Consider the following 16,557-nt stretch of genomic DNA (forward strand, 5'->3'; position numbering starts at 1 on the left):
ATGATTAAATTCCTGTATTTCCGAGGCAGTTGTAGCTTATTCATTAACAAAACGATTAAGTGACCTTCCAGTTACCTGTTCTGCATGTTTAGTTTTGTTTCAATGAGATGCAGCAGGAGTTTCTCGTTAAAATCGTAGTTTTATTGGAGTTACTAATAGTTCTTTGACCACTGCTGACAGTTTATCATGCATTTGTCCTACACTATGACCATGAATTTTCAAGCAGAGAAAATAGGTATTTGACAAATTTTAACAATGGTGTAATGTCCAAAATATACTCAAATATGCAGTGCAGTTTTATGCACAAATCCAATAATTACCTTCTAGCATTATGTAATGTAAGTGGACAGACAGGAAAAAAGTATTCTAACCCCTTGGAATTCTAAAAGGTCTTGGGTGTTGCCAGACAGGTAGGACAGGTAAATAAGTTGTTGTGAGTCAGTCAGATGTGACTCGACTTTGACCTCCACATAGTAATGGAATCAGGACATCTTTATACTTGGTCTTTTGACTTGGACTTCAAAGTTCTGGTGGGTTTTCCTTTACTTTCAGCTCCTGCAGCTTTAATATCACAATAAATAATGTAACATTTACTCCCATCTATAGCTGCATTAACCCTTAAAGACCTAAAAATCCACTAGCGACCAAAACCATCTACTGATCTAAAATGTTTAATACCTGTTGATCCACTGTGGGAATACATCTACTGATGCCTCTGGACACATCTTCAGTGATGTTCCTGGAATCACTGGGTGTTTCGGGTCTTTCAACATCATACACCCTCATCCAGGTGACCCAGCCAGGGCTGATCAGACCCCGGCTTGTGTCCAGATGGCAACTAGCTACCATGGCTCCATGGTTTTCCTCTCTTGAGCCACAGCCATCTTGAGGCTCTCTCTGCCGCTTCGGTGGCATTGCGGATGGCTCTCCTCCTACTCTCTCCCTCGATGCCCAGGTTACTGAAGGCTCTGGCCAAGGATTGAGCCGCAAAACCCCTGCATCCCACCTCCACTGGGAAGCACCTTGCCTTCCAACCAGCCTGTTGACAGTCACTGATCAGTCCTGTGTACTTCGAGAGCTTCCTCTCAAAGGCTTCTTCTATCCGATCTTCCCACGGGACTGTCAGCTCCAGCAGCACGGCTTGCTTGGTGGCCTCTGATAGTATGACGATGTCTGGGCGTAGGGTGGTGGCAGCTATATGTCTGGGGAACTTCAGCTGCCGCTCGAGGTCCACCAGCAGCTGCCAGTCTCTTGCGGTGGTCAGGATGCCAGCTGGTGGTCTTCTAGCCGGGATTGCCTGCTCCCCAGCTCTGACAAAGGTGATAGTTTTCTTGGAGGGACGGGACCGTTTTGCCCGCTCAATTCCAGTGCTGATGGCTTCAGCGATGGTTTTCAGGACTTGGTCATGCCTCCACCGGTACCGCCCTTCTCCAAGTGCCATAGAGCAGCAGCTGAGGATGTGTTCTAGGGTTCCTTTCTTAGAACACATAGGACAATCTGGTGACTCTGCCAGGCCCCATGAGTGCAAGTTCGATGGACTTGGAAGCACATCATAAACTGCCTGGATTAGGAATTTAATGCGGTGAGGCTCGGCTTTCCAGATTTCAGCCCAGGTCACTTTCCTCTCAACCACATTCTCCCATCTTGTCCACGCACCCTGCTGTTTCATCCCCACTGCCCTGCATGTTCTTGACTCCTCCACTGTGGCTCTAACCTCCTCCTGTATGAGGTGCCTCCTCGCCTTTCCTCTGGTGTTTAACTCAGGAGTTGGAAAGGATCCCAGCCCTGCACGTCCCCGTGTGACCACTCCCACAAGGCCCCTATGATGCAACCTTGCCTCTGCCTCTAAGACGGCATTCTCTGCCCTCCACTTCCTACCAGTCCTCACGCATATTCCAGCGTTGGCCACCTTCGGATCGCTTGAGTCCCTGTATTGCATCACTTCTCTGGCTCTCGTCACCTTGAATTCCTCCTCCAAAGATTTGAAGGGCAGCTGCAGTTTGTTGTTGTTCCCATAAAGAGCAATGCTGCTCAGGCTCTTTGGTAGTCCTAGCCATCTCCGAAGGTGGCTGCTAACCTTCCTCTCTAGGGTCTCTACTGTGGAGATCGGGACGGCATAGACAAGGAGGGGCCACAAGATCCTGGGTAGAATGCCGTGCTGGTAGACCCAGGCTTTGAATTTTCCAGGTAGGCCGGACTTGTCCACAGACTTCAGCCAGCCATCCAGCTCAGAGCAGGTTGACTGGATGGATGCTCTGTCTTTCAGAGAGCTGTCAAATACCTTGCCCAAGGTCTTGATTGGCTTCTCAGTGATCGTTGGAATGGCTGTGCCTGCGATGTAAAACCTGAACTTGTCCTCTACCTTTCCTTTCCTCAGCACCATGGATCTAGACTTGGCAGGTTTGAAATGCATCCGGGCCCACTCCACCTGCTTCTCAAGTCCCTTTAGAATCCACCTGCAGCCTGCAATGGATTCCGTGGTGACTGTAAGGTCGTCCATGAAAGCCCTGATGAGTGGCTGTCGTTGTCCGGATTTCATTCGGGGCCCTCTGCACTCCGGCTCGGCAGCCTTGATGAGCATATTCATGGCCAAGGTGAAGAGAGTCACTGAGATAGTGCACCCTGTGATAATGCCTATCTCCACCTTTCTTCTTCTAATTGTATCAACAATTCTTCTCCACTAATTGTATCAACACATGTAAATAATTGGTGTAAAATGCAGTTCGTCATCTTTTCATGGTCAACATATATGATCCATTTTTTGGGGCAGTCAGAGGCTTCATAGTGAATGTGAAAACACCAACTTCTTTTACAACACTGATTCACTAGTAAAACCCATGGAGTTTGATAAATGACAGTGGATGGAGACACTTGTTTTATGTTTAGTTAATGATGTAAATTAAATATTGGAAAATATGTGATTTTATAAATGGTGACAAATTACTTAAGAAATATCTTCTCCAGCACATCTCTCAGAGTCTCAGTGGGGTTCAGGTCTGGACTGATGAAAGCGATTACTGATGTTCCCTGAACCACTCTTTCAATGTTTGATCCCAAAGAATCCTGGTGTTGTCATCTTGGAATGTCTTGAATTTCCCTCGGGATCAATAAAAGATCTATCTATCTATCTATCTATCTATCTATCTATCTATCTATCTATCTATCTATCTATCTATCTATCTATCTATCTATCTATCTATCTATCTATCTATCTATCATCAGCAAATAAAAAAATTCACTGATGTTCAGACTTTGTCATTCAGTATATTCAGATAGTTAGTTAACTGATTTTATAGATGCGTAATGCTGCTGAATCTAGGCCTGAACCAACTGAACTGACCCCAGATCATAACACTGCCCCCAAAGGCTTGTACTGTAGGCACTATTCATGATGGGTAATCACATCATTTGCCACTTTTCTCATCCTGATGCACCCATCACTCTGGAACCAGGTTGATCTGGACTCATCAGACGACATGACCTTTATCCATTGAAACACAGTCTAATCTTTATGCTCTGTGCAAATAAATAGATGTTTACGAAATGAGAAGCTATCAGTGAGAGCTAAACAACATGTTGCAGCTGAAACACTTTAATCACTGCAGTAATTATCCAATAAAATGCTCTTACATCTTTGCTTAGTTAAATCCAGGTGGGGAATTTTCTTTTGCCAAGCTGTGCATATTGATAAAGTTCATTCATAAACCATATTTGAACCTCATCTCTTTGTAAAAAAATGTTGAGTTAACCATTGTCCTGGGATTCAGAATGAATACCCACAAAGTGCACACAGACACTTCAGTAAATACAGAGCTACAGTGATTGTCTCTCTGTCAGCACCACAAGCCTCTAAACTAGCAACTTTATACCAAATATAAATATACATTATACTGTAAGCAAACTGGATTACGCAAATCACTGTCAACTAAATTGTGTAGGTGTGTTTGTGTATCGTTGCCAGCTTATTTCATGCTGTGGTCTCTCTGCAACAGGTGTTTTATATATAGGAAACTGTCATTGTCATGTAATTGTAGATTATTAGAATGTGTTCTATTGAAACTACAAAAGAAAAGATTATGCGTAGAACCACTATTAAAATGAATTTCCCTCTCAATCCACTTAAGTGTTTCACTACATGTGCTAATGCACAAATACTGGTGCACAGCTGTTTGGAAAATGACGTGTTTTGTGAAAGTACATGTTTTCTCGGTTGTGTGTTTGTGAATCGTTGGGAGCATTCATCCCCTTAACTCTGAGCATTATGGTGTTTTAATGATTCTGGCAGATGTTGTTGATGTTGGAGAATAAATTCTCTTAAATGCCAGGTGATCTGGTGAGATTGCACCTTTCTCCTACAAGGACAAATTTTAATGCATCGGTGAATCAGAAAAAGAGCTCATTCTTGAAGGAATTATGCTGTTATCTTTGTGCTGATAAAGACACAGTTGAGAAAAAAATCAGTTTAACCCATGCAGACCCAAACAGCCATCACTGACCAAAACCATTTACTGATATAAAATATTTAATAACTGTTGATCCACTAATCCCATCAATACATGTAAATAATTGGTGTAAAATGCAGTTATTCATCTTTTCATGGTTATTAGATATGACCCATTTGGACCTTCAGAGGCTCCGTAGTTACCATGGAAACATCGTCATCTTCTACAACATCGATTTGCCAGTAAAACCCATGAAGTTTGATCAATGACAGTGGATGGACACACTTGGTTTATGTTAAATTAATGATAGATTTTACTTACAAAGTCCACTTTTCTTCAGTTATTTCCATTTCTGATATAAAATCATCATCTACATCTAGATGATTAGTATATTAAATATAGGAAAGTGCATTATTTACACTGAACAATACACAAAGTAAAGAGGATAATATTAAAATAAATGGGGATAAATCACTTAAGGATGAAGGAGGAAGTAGCATTGGGTCTTTATGGGTTAAGGGAAGCTGAATGTTGTTAGATGTATTTTTTTTTTTGTGTGTGTCCCATTTTATGATGGTTGGATGGAGAGACAAGATCGATGAGTACCTCTTAGACTTTTTGTTGTTATCAGGTTGTGTTAAGTGGTCAGAAATAGCCTCTCCACTTAACACTCTTCCCTTTTTGGGAAACAGAAAGTACTTTAATAGTGTTTTCTATTGACATTGACCTTTCCACACCTGATAAAATACTTCCAAAGGATTTTCCACCGAAGGTAAAAGAACGTGTAACTTCCAGAATAATGGTGTTACTTTAGCCTTATCAAAGAGGGATTAAGGGACTGAAGCCTGCTGAGATTTTCAACAAGAGATTATAATGGATGTACTGCAATGCACTGTGTAGTCTAACACACAACACACTGATCACCTAATTTACCAACACTCACACACACTCACATACACACTTATATTTGACTTGCATAATAAGCTACAGTACCTCTCCATCTGTGTGTGTGTGCTTTATTTTGGCTCATTTAGAAGCCGGCAGCTCTTACTGCGGGTCTGGCTTATTAGTGGCAGTGTGAAAACTGAAGTGGTCGGATAGTCGGATGAATTCAATGAACAGCATGAGGGGAGTCACATGGGAAATCAGGGATTAGATAAAACTACCTGCTTATTCCTCCTGGAGGAAAGCAACACATTACAGGCAATATTAACAGGCTGGATAAGGGACTGGGACAGAATGAGAGACACATCGAGAGACAGACGGAAGTGGGGGCATGGACAGTGTACTATTATAAAACGACAACACATTAAAGTAGGAATAAAAGCAGCATCTTAGTCCTTCGGGACGAAAATACTGCACACATTATTGCCAGAAATAACAAGCCGAGATGCGGACAGAAAACAGAAAAGACAAGAAAACAGCTGGTTAAAAATGCCTGCAAATTTGTCAAGAATACATTTAGGGTCTTGTTTTCATGTCATGTTGTCAATAGTGTAGATGAGGTCAGGGTGTAAGTTGTACACAAATCACAGTGGGTCTATACAGTCTGTGAAACCGGTTTGCTTATGCAACCGGTTTGCTTACCTTAACCCCCGCATTTGCAAAACAATCTTACAAGGAGCACATAGAATTTTAGAGGACCCATCCCATGTCCTTCATTCTGAATATGAGTTTTTGGTGTCCACCAGAGATGGGACAGACCCTGTGCTACTTCCTTTACCATACCAGTGATCCTAAATAGCCAGTAGCAAGGTGAAAGACAAAGAAGTAATCAGAGACCATTGGGTACCTGTTTCAGTAATCTTAAAGCAACAGGTATGGTTGACTCTTTCTAACCTGATATCCATTCCCTGTGAGTCACTGCTTTTTTTCAAAAATGAATGAGGATAGAGGCCCAAAGACATTCAAGATGGCTGTGTTAATCATCAGATCAAAGGCAAGAAAAACATTTTTAATCAATGATTTTATCACTGAACACAGTCTGGATTTTGTGTTTTTAACAGAAACCCGGTTAGCTCTGAATAACAGTGCAGCTGTTCTTATTGAGTCTACTCCTCCCAACTTCACGTTTTTAAGTGAGGCTAGAGTACATGAGTACAAGAGAGGTGGAAGATTAGCAGTTCTGTTTAAACACTCTCTCCAGAGTAAGCAACTCTATTTTGGGGCCTCATTTCAATATTTAGCTCTTCAGCAGAAGTCTTCTCCTCAGGTCATGTTACTGAATGTTTAAAATCCACCCAAATACAGTGCAGACTTTTTTGATGATTTTAATGAACTGTTCTCTCTGATGTGTATTGATCATGAGTGTTTAATAAGTGTTGGCGACTTTAACATCAATTTTGATAACCCCAAAAACAAAGGAACTGAAGAACTGTGTCACAGGTTGAGCCAGTCCAAAATTTTCAAGAGTGTGACACAATAACGTCTACACACAATAAGGGACACATTTTTAACTTGGTAATCTCGAAGGGTTTAGATATTTCCAGGGTAGTTGTAACTGATGTTGCCATGTGTGATCATTCCTGTGTTTTCTTTGAGAGCTCCATTTCTGTGCACACAAGTAGCCAAAGAAAAATAAGAACTAAGAGGTTTGGCACAGAAGACACAAGTGAAATTTTTAATCAGTTTTTCTCTTCCATCTGTCCGCTGTTCTGTATGTGGTTCAGTGAATGAGCTGAAAAATCAATTCAACTTCAAGATTTCAAATATATCTGATTCCACTGCACACAGTAAAGTGAAGGTTATCTCCAGTAAGAAAAAAAATTACTGGTCAGGAAGGAAAAAAAGAGTGTTGTAAAGCTAAACAAAGGTGGAGAAAGACAAACCTGCAGGTCCATTATGACATCTACAAGGAAAGACTTCATAATTACCATTTAAAACTGAAGAATGCACAGCAGTCTTTCTTTTCTGACCTCATCACCAAAAACAAAATAATACACGTGCTTTATTTGTTACAGTTGACAGATTAACAAATCCTCCTGTAGCCGCAGCTCCTGAACTTCAGTCCATCAGAGCCTGCAATGAATTTGCTGAGAAAATCCAGAAAATAAGATAATCAGTCAGTACATCAACTTTGAATCCAGGTCGTGTGCTGCGTCCATTTAAAATGAATTTAGAAAGCATGACACAGTTTCACCCAGTAAACCTCAGAAACCAGGAGGATATCATACAACAACCGAATTCCTCCTCCTGCTGTCTAGATATTTTGCCAAACACTTTTTTCAAAATGTAAACTCATCTCTTTTAACAGACATGTTCCCTCAGGCATTAAAAACAGCGCCCATCAAACCTCTGCTGAAAGAGAACTATTTGGACAAAATCTTAATGCAAAATTACAGGCCTCTATCAAATCCATTTTTAGGCAAAGTTATTGAAAAAGCTGTCTTTGAACAGTTAAATTACGTTTAACCCTAAACAACAGCTATTTTCCAGTTGGGTTTAAGAGCTCACCACAGCACTGAGACTGCTTTGGTCAAAGTGTTTAATGACATCCGCTTAAACGCAGACTGTGGCAGAACCTCTATCCTAATATTGTTGGATTTCAGTGCTGCATTTGACAGTTGACCATAGTACAACAGCACTGGATTCATTTTAGAGGTGGTGGTGGTGGTGCGGGCTCTCCGACCAAGGGCGAGTTGGAATGGGGAGTGGGGGGCTGTTGGTGCATATTTTTAATCACAATCATCAGATGAAGTGGAAAAGTAACCTTTGCTACAAGAGTCTGTCTTTTAAAAACAGAAATATGAATGTATGTAATGAACTGCAGCACTCATGATTATGAAGTTGCTCTTTTTCCACACAGAGTGGGGGGATAGGTATTTCTCTGTTGTTGTTTATCAGTGGTAAAGTGTGTTATTACCTCCGCCAAGGAGGTTATGTTTTTGCCAGGGTTTGTTTGTTTGTCTGTGTGTCTGTTTGTCTGTCCGTTAGTGTGCAACATAACTCAAAAAGTTATGGACAGATTTGGATGAAATTTTCAGGGTTTGTTGGAAATGGGATAAGGAAGAAATGATTAAATTTTGGTGGTGATCGGGGGTGGGGGGGCCCACGGGGGGGGCCCACGGGGGGGGCACTGATCGTTAGTGTGCAACATAACTCAAAAAGTTATGGACAGATTTGGATGAAATTTTCAGGGTTCGTTGGAAATGGGATAAGGAAGAAATGATTACATTTTGGTGGTGATCGGGGGTGGGGGGGGCCCACGGGGGGGGGGGGGGGGCACTGATCAGCCTTGGCGGAGCTCTGCGCTCTCCGAGTGCTTCTAGTTAATGAAAGAAATAACTTCTCTTTGTATGTTGCTCTGTATGGTGAATGAAAACTGCAGGTCTGCTGAAACTCTCAGTTCTTTTAAATTAAGGTTAAAAACTCATTTGTTAAAAAAACAAACAAAAAAACAAAGAGCATATGACATCCTCCATGTGTGTTTTTTGTTTGTTTGTTTGTTTGTTTGTTTTTCTCCTGTGGTTTCTGTGTTCTGTCTGGTTTTTTTTTTTGGTTTGTTTTTTTGGTTTGGTGCGTATATTACATGCATATTTATTCATTCACTCATCTTCTATTTCCCCTTTCGGGAACTTATAGTATATTCATGCCGTATGCATCTCATTGTACCTTGTTTGAAATGTACTTGTATTTGACAAACCCCAATATTTTATTTTTCAGTTCCAATACCTGCACTGCAACTCACAATTTTAACTGTTTTGATTGATTTAACATTACACTCTTAATTTTAATCAAGACTGTTTTTAGCTTTTGTTTTAACTGTCTGTTATTCTTGTTTTAATTTTTTTCTTTCCTTTTTTCATCTTTTTTGCACTTTACTTTTGTTTAATGTTTTATTCTGCTTTGTCCTAGTATTAGTCTACAGTTTCCATATCCTTTTATGTGTTTCTATGCCTTTGTAGAGCACTTTGAATTACCTTGTGTATGAAGGGTGCTATACAAATAAATTTGACTTGCCCTGCCCTTTACCATCAAACAGAAGTTACAGAGTCCCTAAATGTAGCAGCTATCATTAACACTGTAAGACCTTATACAATATCATCAGGAGTACAATACAGGGTCTGAATACCTGTCCATTAAGAGTTATGCGGTTTATTATTATTATTATTTTTTTTTTATTATTATTTTTTTTTAATCTAGGCTATTCATTGTCAGTTACTTTTCATTGATTGTAGCTTTCACTTTCATTTTCTCCAGTTATATTAAAAACAGGTACATATAGGTTAATTCTGTTGTTGTTGCCTCTGACAGTAATGTTGATGAAAATTTGGAGTTGGTCCCTGAATGCTCTTAATGGCAGCTTTCAATGGCAGCAATTAGCTAAAGCAGTAACTTTAGCTAATTGCTAAAGCTAATGCAATGTAGTGTGTGTTCGTTTGTGTGTGTGTGTGTGCGTGTGTATGTGTTAGGATTGGTAAATTGCAGAGACTGAATTTCCCTACTGGGATAATAATCCAAGTTAAACCTTAAACCTTTTGCTGAGCCCAAAAACAAATTTTCCCACAGTACAATAAAGTGTATCGTGTTGTATCATAACATTTTAATCCATATTTAAGAAGGTGCTCTTAAGTCTTAGTTATAAGTAGCTGAGCACATTTGCAGCCGTGTTAAACTGATCTAAACACACACCTCTGACCACAATACACTTTATGCTGTACACCTGCGACACATTTCAGTATTTCTACTGAATAGCTCATTTGCATTTTACCCTGGAACATCTGCACAAACATGACACAGACAGTCCTTGAGATGACATACCCCACCTCACAGAGCCTGAGATTCACAAACATAAATGAATAAACAAAGAATATATGAACAATTACGCCTATATGCACAAGAATAATTGTAATTTAACTGAAGTAGAGGACATGATTTTTCACAGATTTGTAGACTGATGACTAAAACGTAGACAGTGCAGTAAAGCCTAGAAGGAATGATTGCAAACAGAGTTACACAGAGCTCTAATTGGGATGGGATAGACTGAAGTTGTGAACAAGTGGATGAAAAGAACCTTGTGACCAACTCTTATGTCTGTCTGGCCAAACTATAGCAAAGCTCTGTGCCAAACAGACTGTCGAAAAGTCTGTTTTTGTTGTTAATTTTGATTTCCTGGGGGAGAGAGAGGGACAGGATAGAGGATGAACATGAAAAAGAGGACACACAGAAATGAATGAGAGAGCAGCTGAAAAGCCAGAAAAACTGAGATACAAAGCAGTGACTCTGTCTTCCATTCACTGCTTTCAGACCTGGTGTGCTGAGAACTGAACAAAAACTCTCTGATGCTGAAAGGAATAGTGAAATGTGACTTGTTCAGGTAATGTTAAGTGTTCACTGACCTGCAACAAGAGAAGATGATGTAGCAATATCTTTACTTCAGGTCTCACACCATCAAAACAGACAAACAGCCCTGTTTAAGTGTTAACATAAATAAAAACTGAGTCAGCTATTGCACAATTAATGGCAGAATTAACGGTGAGATACATATTAATAATTACCCCAGACTTTGACTTTGTTTGCCACAGTATCTGTGTTTTCCCATTCTGCTACATGTCTTTGAGGAACTGCACTGATTAGCAGAAAAAAAAACAACATTATTTGTTATATGTAGGTTTATTGCCTTTCACCAGATATTAAGTGTTTTATTAAAACATTGAGCCACCCAAGGCTGTGATTTCCAGCTGAGGAACATTGTTAATACCCCCTTATCTTAATACTTTAATTACATACCTATACACCTTTTAGGATAACAGCCATATACCTATTTACCCTACAATTCTTTCAATACAGTGTCTTCTGGTATAACATCAGTTAATCAATGCCAGACAGAATCCTAAAGGAATATCAACAAAACATTAACCATCCAAACTGACATGTGACAAAAGACAAAAGAGGAGGCAAAATACACAGCCAATATTTACACGACTCTCACATAAGGTTTAAGTGCAACTACACTGTCTGAGTTTGAGACAAGTGTTCAGAGTCTTTACTGCAGTGTGGAAAAAGAAGAAAACATTCTTTAAAAACAGTAGGTTTTGGCAGACGGGGAACTGTAAAGCATCTCCCACAGGGCTGCAGCTGCCAGAGGTGGTGGACTGAGCGAGAGGGGTTGGAGATTATTTTATTTGTTCTTTGTGTTTGTGTGTTGTAATATAATGATCCAACCGATTGGAGGGAAGACCAGTAATCTCAGATGGTTTATTGAATATGCACTGCAGTTTTTAGACTGTGTTCAATATCCTGTCTTTTCCTCATGTAGACACATGGAGGATATGATCACACACAAAACAACTGGGTATATGCTTATTTAAAATACTAGACTTAAAGGTTGTCATATTCAGTGACGTCTGACAGTAAAGCTGCAGATTGCAACCAAATGAATATTCCCTCAAGTACAGCGTCTGCAAAAAACATGGAAGTACTTTGCTGGACTTTTACTTTTTTATCCATGCTTGGCTCTTTAGTTAAGGGGATATTAATTCTGGTTCAAGAGTAGGTGACAGTAAGGTATCTTAAAAGGTGCCTGTAGTGAATTTTCATTGTTAGCCATTTCAAAAGATCACATATACTAACGGCTCCATCCAGTAACTTATATATTAACTTATAACTTATATATTTTATGATACGTTATAGCCCGTTGTCAAGTACATGCTAGTACTAAGTCACTGCTCCATCAATCAGTCATGGTCAGCGACATGCTGCCTCATTCACGGGCTGTTCCAGCACCGGTAGTGATACAGTAACATTGTATTATCCGATTACCTCGGGTGTGACGGACTGGTCACTGACCCATGCAGCAGACACCAGTCTAAGATTACAAATTTTCGGCCAGTGCTGGGTCACGTCCCTGGGACAATGGCAGAGTCCAAAGCTTACGGCTGCACAAACAGCAAAAACATGTGGTTTCCACTCAATCTCTCTCACTGACTGCTACTTCTTAACCTGCACTGATCACCTGGAATCAACGATGGTACTTCACATACGTCCAGTAATGGCTGCACCCCATAGGTTCTACCCCCACCGGTAATTCACATAATAAAAATGTCCAGTGTGGTGCATTAATGGCATTTTTTTTGTGTGTGTGTGCTGAATTTGCGCTTCTCTTACTTATAAGTAATGCACAATGCACAACTAATGTCATTAGCATGACCAGTACAGGTACACTTTAATGTTGGATGCTACCTGCTAAAAAATAAAACAGAGGATGAAGGACTGAAAAATGCTACGCTAATCCATGGTAATGATATTATCACACAACTACTACATTATCATGAAGGAGCTCCTTAGCCATTTAATTAGCTGTAAAGTGTGTCTTATTTAATTTTCATGTGGTTAACTGGAGTAGTCCATTTGCTGCAGAAAAAAATGCTGTGCATGGGTCAAGGCCAGTGGATCCATGATCATTACAGAGTCTAGATGTGGTGTCATCTGTCCTGTCACACACTGATAGTTCATGTCTATTTCTGACTTTATTTGTGTCTTGTTTGTACAATACTGCCTCACATTGCAGTACTTTCCTCAGATATATTTTAAAGGTATTTGTCCCTCGTAGACTTTATTATATAAACTCTATAGGTGAAATAAGATTAATCACTATAGGGCAAAATGTATCCAGTGTAAAATATTTAATCCCTGCTGCAGTGATTTGTGAAACTCACTGACTTCCTGAGAGTTTCTTGTGGAAGCACTTTGGGCCTTTGAGCCTTGGAACCAGGCAAAGAATATGGTTCAGGGATTCTGACCTGGCAAAACCTCATGATTTGTGAACAGATGGATGTTGCTGAAAGGGAGGCCATCTAGAAGAAATGTTAGTTAAGGGAATAGAATCTGGAGCATACTCTCTTGTGTGTGACCAGTTATGGAGAGGCCACTGGTCAGGTGGGAATAATGTGCCCAGACGGTCTCTGGGTGACGTCCAGACTTGGCACTCTCTGTCTCAGTGAGACACTAATGTCTGCAGATGGAACAGAATGCCACTGGATCTTCACAGCCAGGTGGGGCGATGATGAAAGAATCAGACTCCAGATGGCAGACATTACCCAGAGATTCTTCAGAGTTCGCATGGAGAGGGCAGGCAGGGGACAACTGTGATGAGACTGACAGCTCTACCAGAATAAGATGGCAAGCAGACAGCGGTGGCAGAAAAAGTTGAGCAACAATGGCGAGACAGCTGTAGCTCACGAGATAGAGCAGGTCATCCAATAACCACAGCGTTGGTGGTTCAAATTCTGCTCTGTCCCAGTCATGTGCTGTGTCCTTCACCCATGATGCCTCCAGAATCACTCACACTGGTGTATGAATGTGTACGAATGTTTGGTGGTTGTCGGATGGTGTTACACTTCCGTCAGCCTGCCCCAGGGCAGCTGTGGCTACAGAAGTGTCCTCCTCTGATGTCTGACATACTGCGAAAAGTGTCTTGGATCATTTCCTGTTGTGTGTTTGTTGTGGCAGTGAATTGCTTCGTAGTTGTAGTATAATCACTGCTAATATCTAGTGCCATTCTAGATTGCTTGTGTATTAGAAAGTCACCCGTTATAAGAGCTTCAACTAGATATCAAAAGCTATCACTCAAACGGCACTGTCTTACGATCCTTTTAGTCTCAGTTGGCTAATCCATGGTAGCTTAATATGGCTACTCTCTCTCCCTTCCACTCTCCTTTTCTGTCTTGCTTGGAGTGTGGGATGTTTAGTAGCTGCTCCTCTTCCTTTAGCAAGAATGGTACTTGTAATAAAGGCAGTGTATTTGCAGCCATGGAAGCAAGGTTTAGCTAATTGGAGGCACAGGTCAGCTCCATGAATGAAGTGATAGCTGTGACAGCTACCCAGGTATCTTTAGCTGGAGTGGACCCACCAGCTCAGGTTAGCCATCCCCCAGCAGCTCTCGAGCAGCTGGGAGAACAGGAACAGTGGGTGACTGTTCGAAGGAAGCATGGAGGCAGGCGAAAGCCTTGGGTTCACCACCTACCACTTAATGTTTCCAACAAGTTTTCACCACTCAGCCACACACCCACTGAGGAAGAAACTCTAATCATTGGCAGCTCTATTTTATGAAATGTGAAGTTAGAGACACCAGTGACCATAGTGAAATGCATTCCGCGGGTCAGAGTGGGCAACATTGAATCATATTTAAAACTGCTGATTAAGGATAAACGTAAATACTGTCAGATAGTAATTCACATCAAGGGTAATGACATGCCAATTGGAGGTCACCAAAATTAATATTGAATTGTTGTGTACTTACGATAAAAGTATGTGGGACTCTGTAGTTTTCTCTGGTCCCCTACCTAATTTGACCAGTGATGACATGTTTAGTCGCATGTCTTCACGCCATCGCTGGCTGTCTAGGTGGTGTCCTGACAACGACATACAATTTGTGGACAATTGGTGGACATTTTGGGGAAAACCCGGTCTTATTAGGAGAGACAACATACATCCCACTTGGAATGGCATTGCTCTCATTAGTAAAAATCTGGAAATGTTTATTACTGATCCAAAACCCTGACCCAGAGTTGTGACCGGGATTCAGAGTAGCAGTCTTATACACTTCTCTGCACTTCAAGAGCAGGTACCCACTTTTAACCCTGTGTCTGTCCCTCGAACTTGTAAAGTTAATACTTTTGAAGTAAAGAGGAAAACAGCTGTACATCAAAACCTAATAAAAATCAACTCCAATACTTCAACAGTTACAAAGCACAAGAAAATCAAATGTGGCCTCCTGGATATTAGATCTCTATCTTCCAAAGTTTTATTAATCAATGATATTATATCAAATTATCACATAGATTTATTTGTTTGACAGAAACCTGGCTTTGTGAGGAGGAGTATGTGTCCTTAAATGAAGCTACTCCTCCTAGTCACCTAAATAATCAGGGGCTCATTTCTGCACTAGCTCGTTAAATCATTAAGCCCAGCGCAATGCAAAATGTGACCATTTAATGCATTTTGCGCGATCCCGTTTCTGGGCTTGCTCTTTGTTCGTTAACAACTAACGCAACGCTAAATGCGTTTGTGCATTAGTTCGTTAACCCCAATGCAACGCAAAATGCGCTATCCCATTTCTGGGCTAGTTGGTTAAAAGTGTGAGCTCGCCCAATTCTGCACTAGAGGGCTGATTTTAACGCGGTCCTCAGAGGTCCGCATTAGAAGGAGGATGTATTGTATTGACTCATGGTGTGGAAGTTGAAGACTTAATGGTATTTCCACTAAATCATCTCTCCGACCACTGCCTGATAACTTTAGAATTTTTGTTATTCAATGATTCCCTTCCCGCCAAAAATGTTTATACTAGACATTTATCAGATCATGATATATCTAAATTTAAGGAGGAAATCCGAACAGCGCTTAATTTAATTTTGCCTCTGAATTACACAGCGGATTCTTTCCCCAACTCATTCAATTTCAGTCCATCTCAAGTTGATGAGTTTGTTGATAATATGGCAGACTCTCTGCAAAAAAACATTAGAGCTTTTGCTCCACTAAAAAGTACAATTATAAAAAAAAAGGGAAGTGGGCTCCTTGGTTTAATTCTCATACTCACCAATTAAAGCAGCATACCCGAAAACTTGAGAGAAAGTGGCATTCTACTTAGCTGGAAGAACACCATTCAGCGTGACAGGACAATCTAAATCAATACAGGAAGACACTTAGTTTTGCTAGAGCAGCTTATTATTCATGATTAATAGGGGAAAATAAGAACAATCACAGGTTTCTGTTCAGTACTGTAGCCAGACTGACAAAGAACCACAGTGCATATGAGCCTAGTATTGCTGCAACCCTCCATAGCAACGATTTTATGAACTTCTTCAATAGGAAGATTTTGCTCATCAGAGATAAAATTAATGGCCCCTTGTCCTCCACAAATTCTAGTCCACCTTTGAATCCTTCGGACCCAGAAACTACAGAGTTGACCATTGAACCATCTAGTTTTATGGATTGCTTTTCACCCATAGAAATCAGTCAGCTAATTTTGATAGTCTCTTCATCTAAATCATCTACCTGCCTCTTAGACCAAGTTCCAACAAAGCTCATCAAAGACGCTTTACCTTTACTTATCACCCACCTCCTTGATATAATTAACTTGTCATTATCAACAGGCTATGTACCACAGTCCTTTAAC

General features: G+C 40.6%; 1 protein-coding gene across 1 annotated transcript in view; it reads right to left on the bottom strand.

Annotated features, from left to right (window-relative positions):
- Window positions 1-702: 702 nt before the first annotated feature.
- The window catches only part of LOC115429122 (uncharacterized), a 35,412-nt gene continuing 19,557 nt past the window's right edge, over window positions 703-16,557 (bottom strand). The window contains exon 2 of the mRNA XM_030148374.1: window positions 703-2,654. Within this exon, the coding sequence (XP_030004234.1) occupies window positions 839-2,654 (1,816 nt within the window). The 3' untranslated portion in view covers window positions 703-838. The remainder of the gene's footprint in view (window positions 2,655-16,557) is intronic.

Source organism: Sphaeramia orbicularis, chromosome 12 (genome assembly GCF_902148855.1).
Source record: "Sphaeramia orbicularis chromosome 12, fSphaOr1.1, whole genome shotgun sequence".
In the NCBI taxonomy this organism is placed as follows: domain Eukaryota; kingdom Metazoa; phylum Chordata; class Actinopteri; order Kurtiformes; family Apogonidae; genus Sphaeramia; species Sphaeramia orbicularis.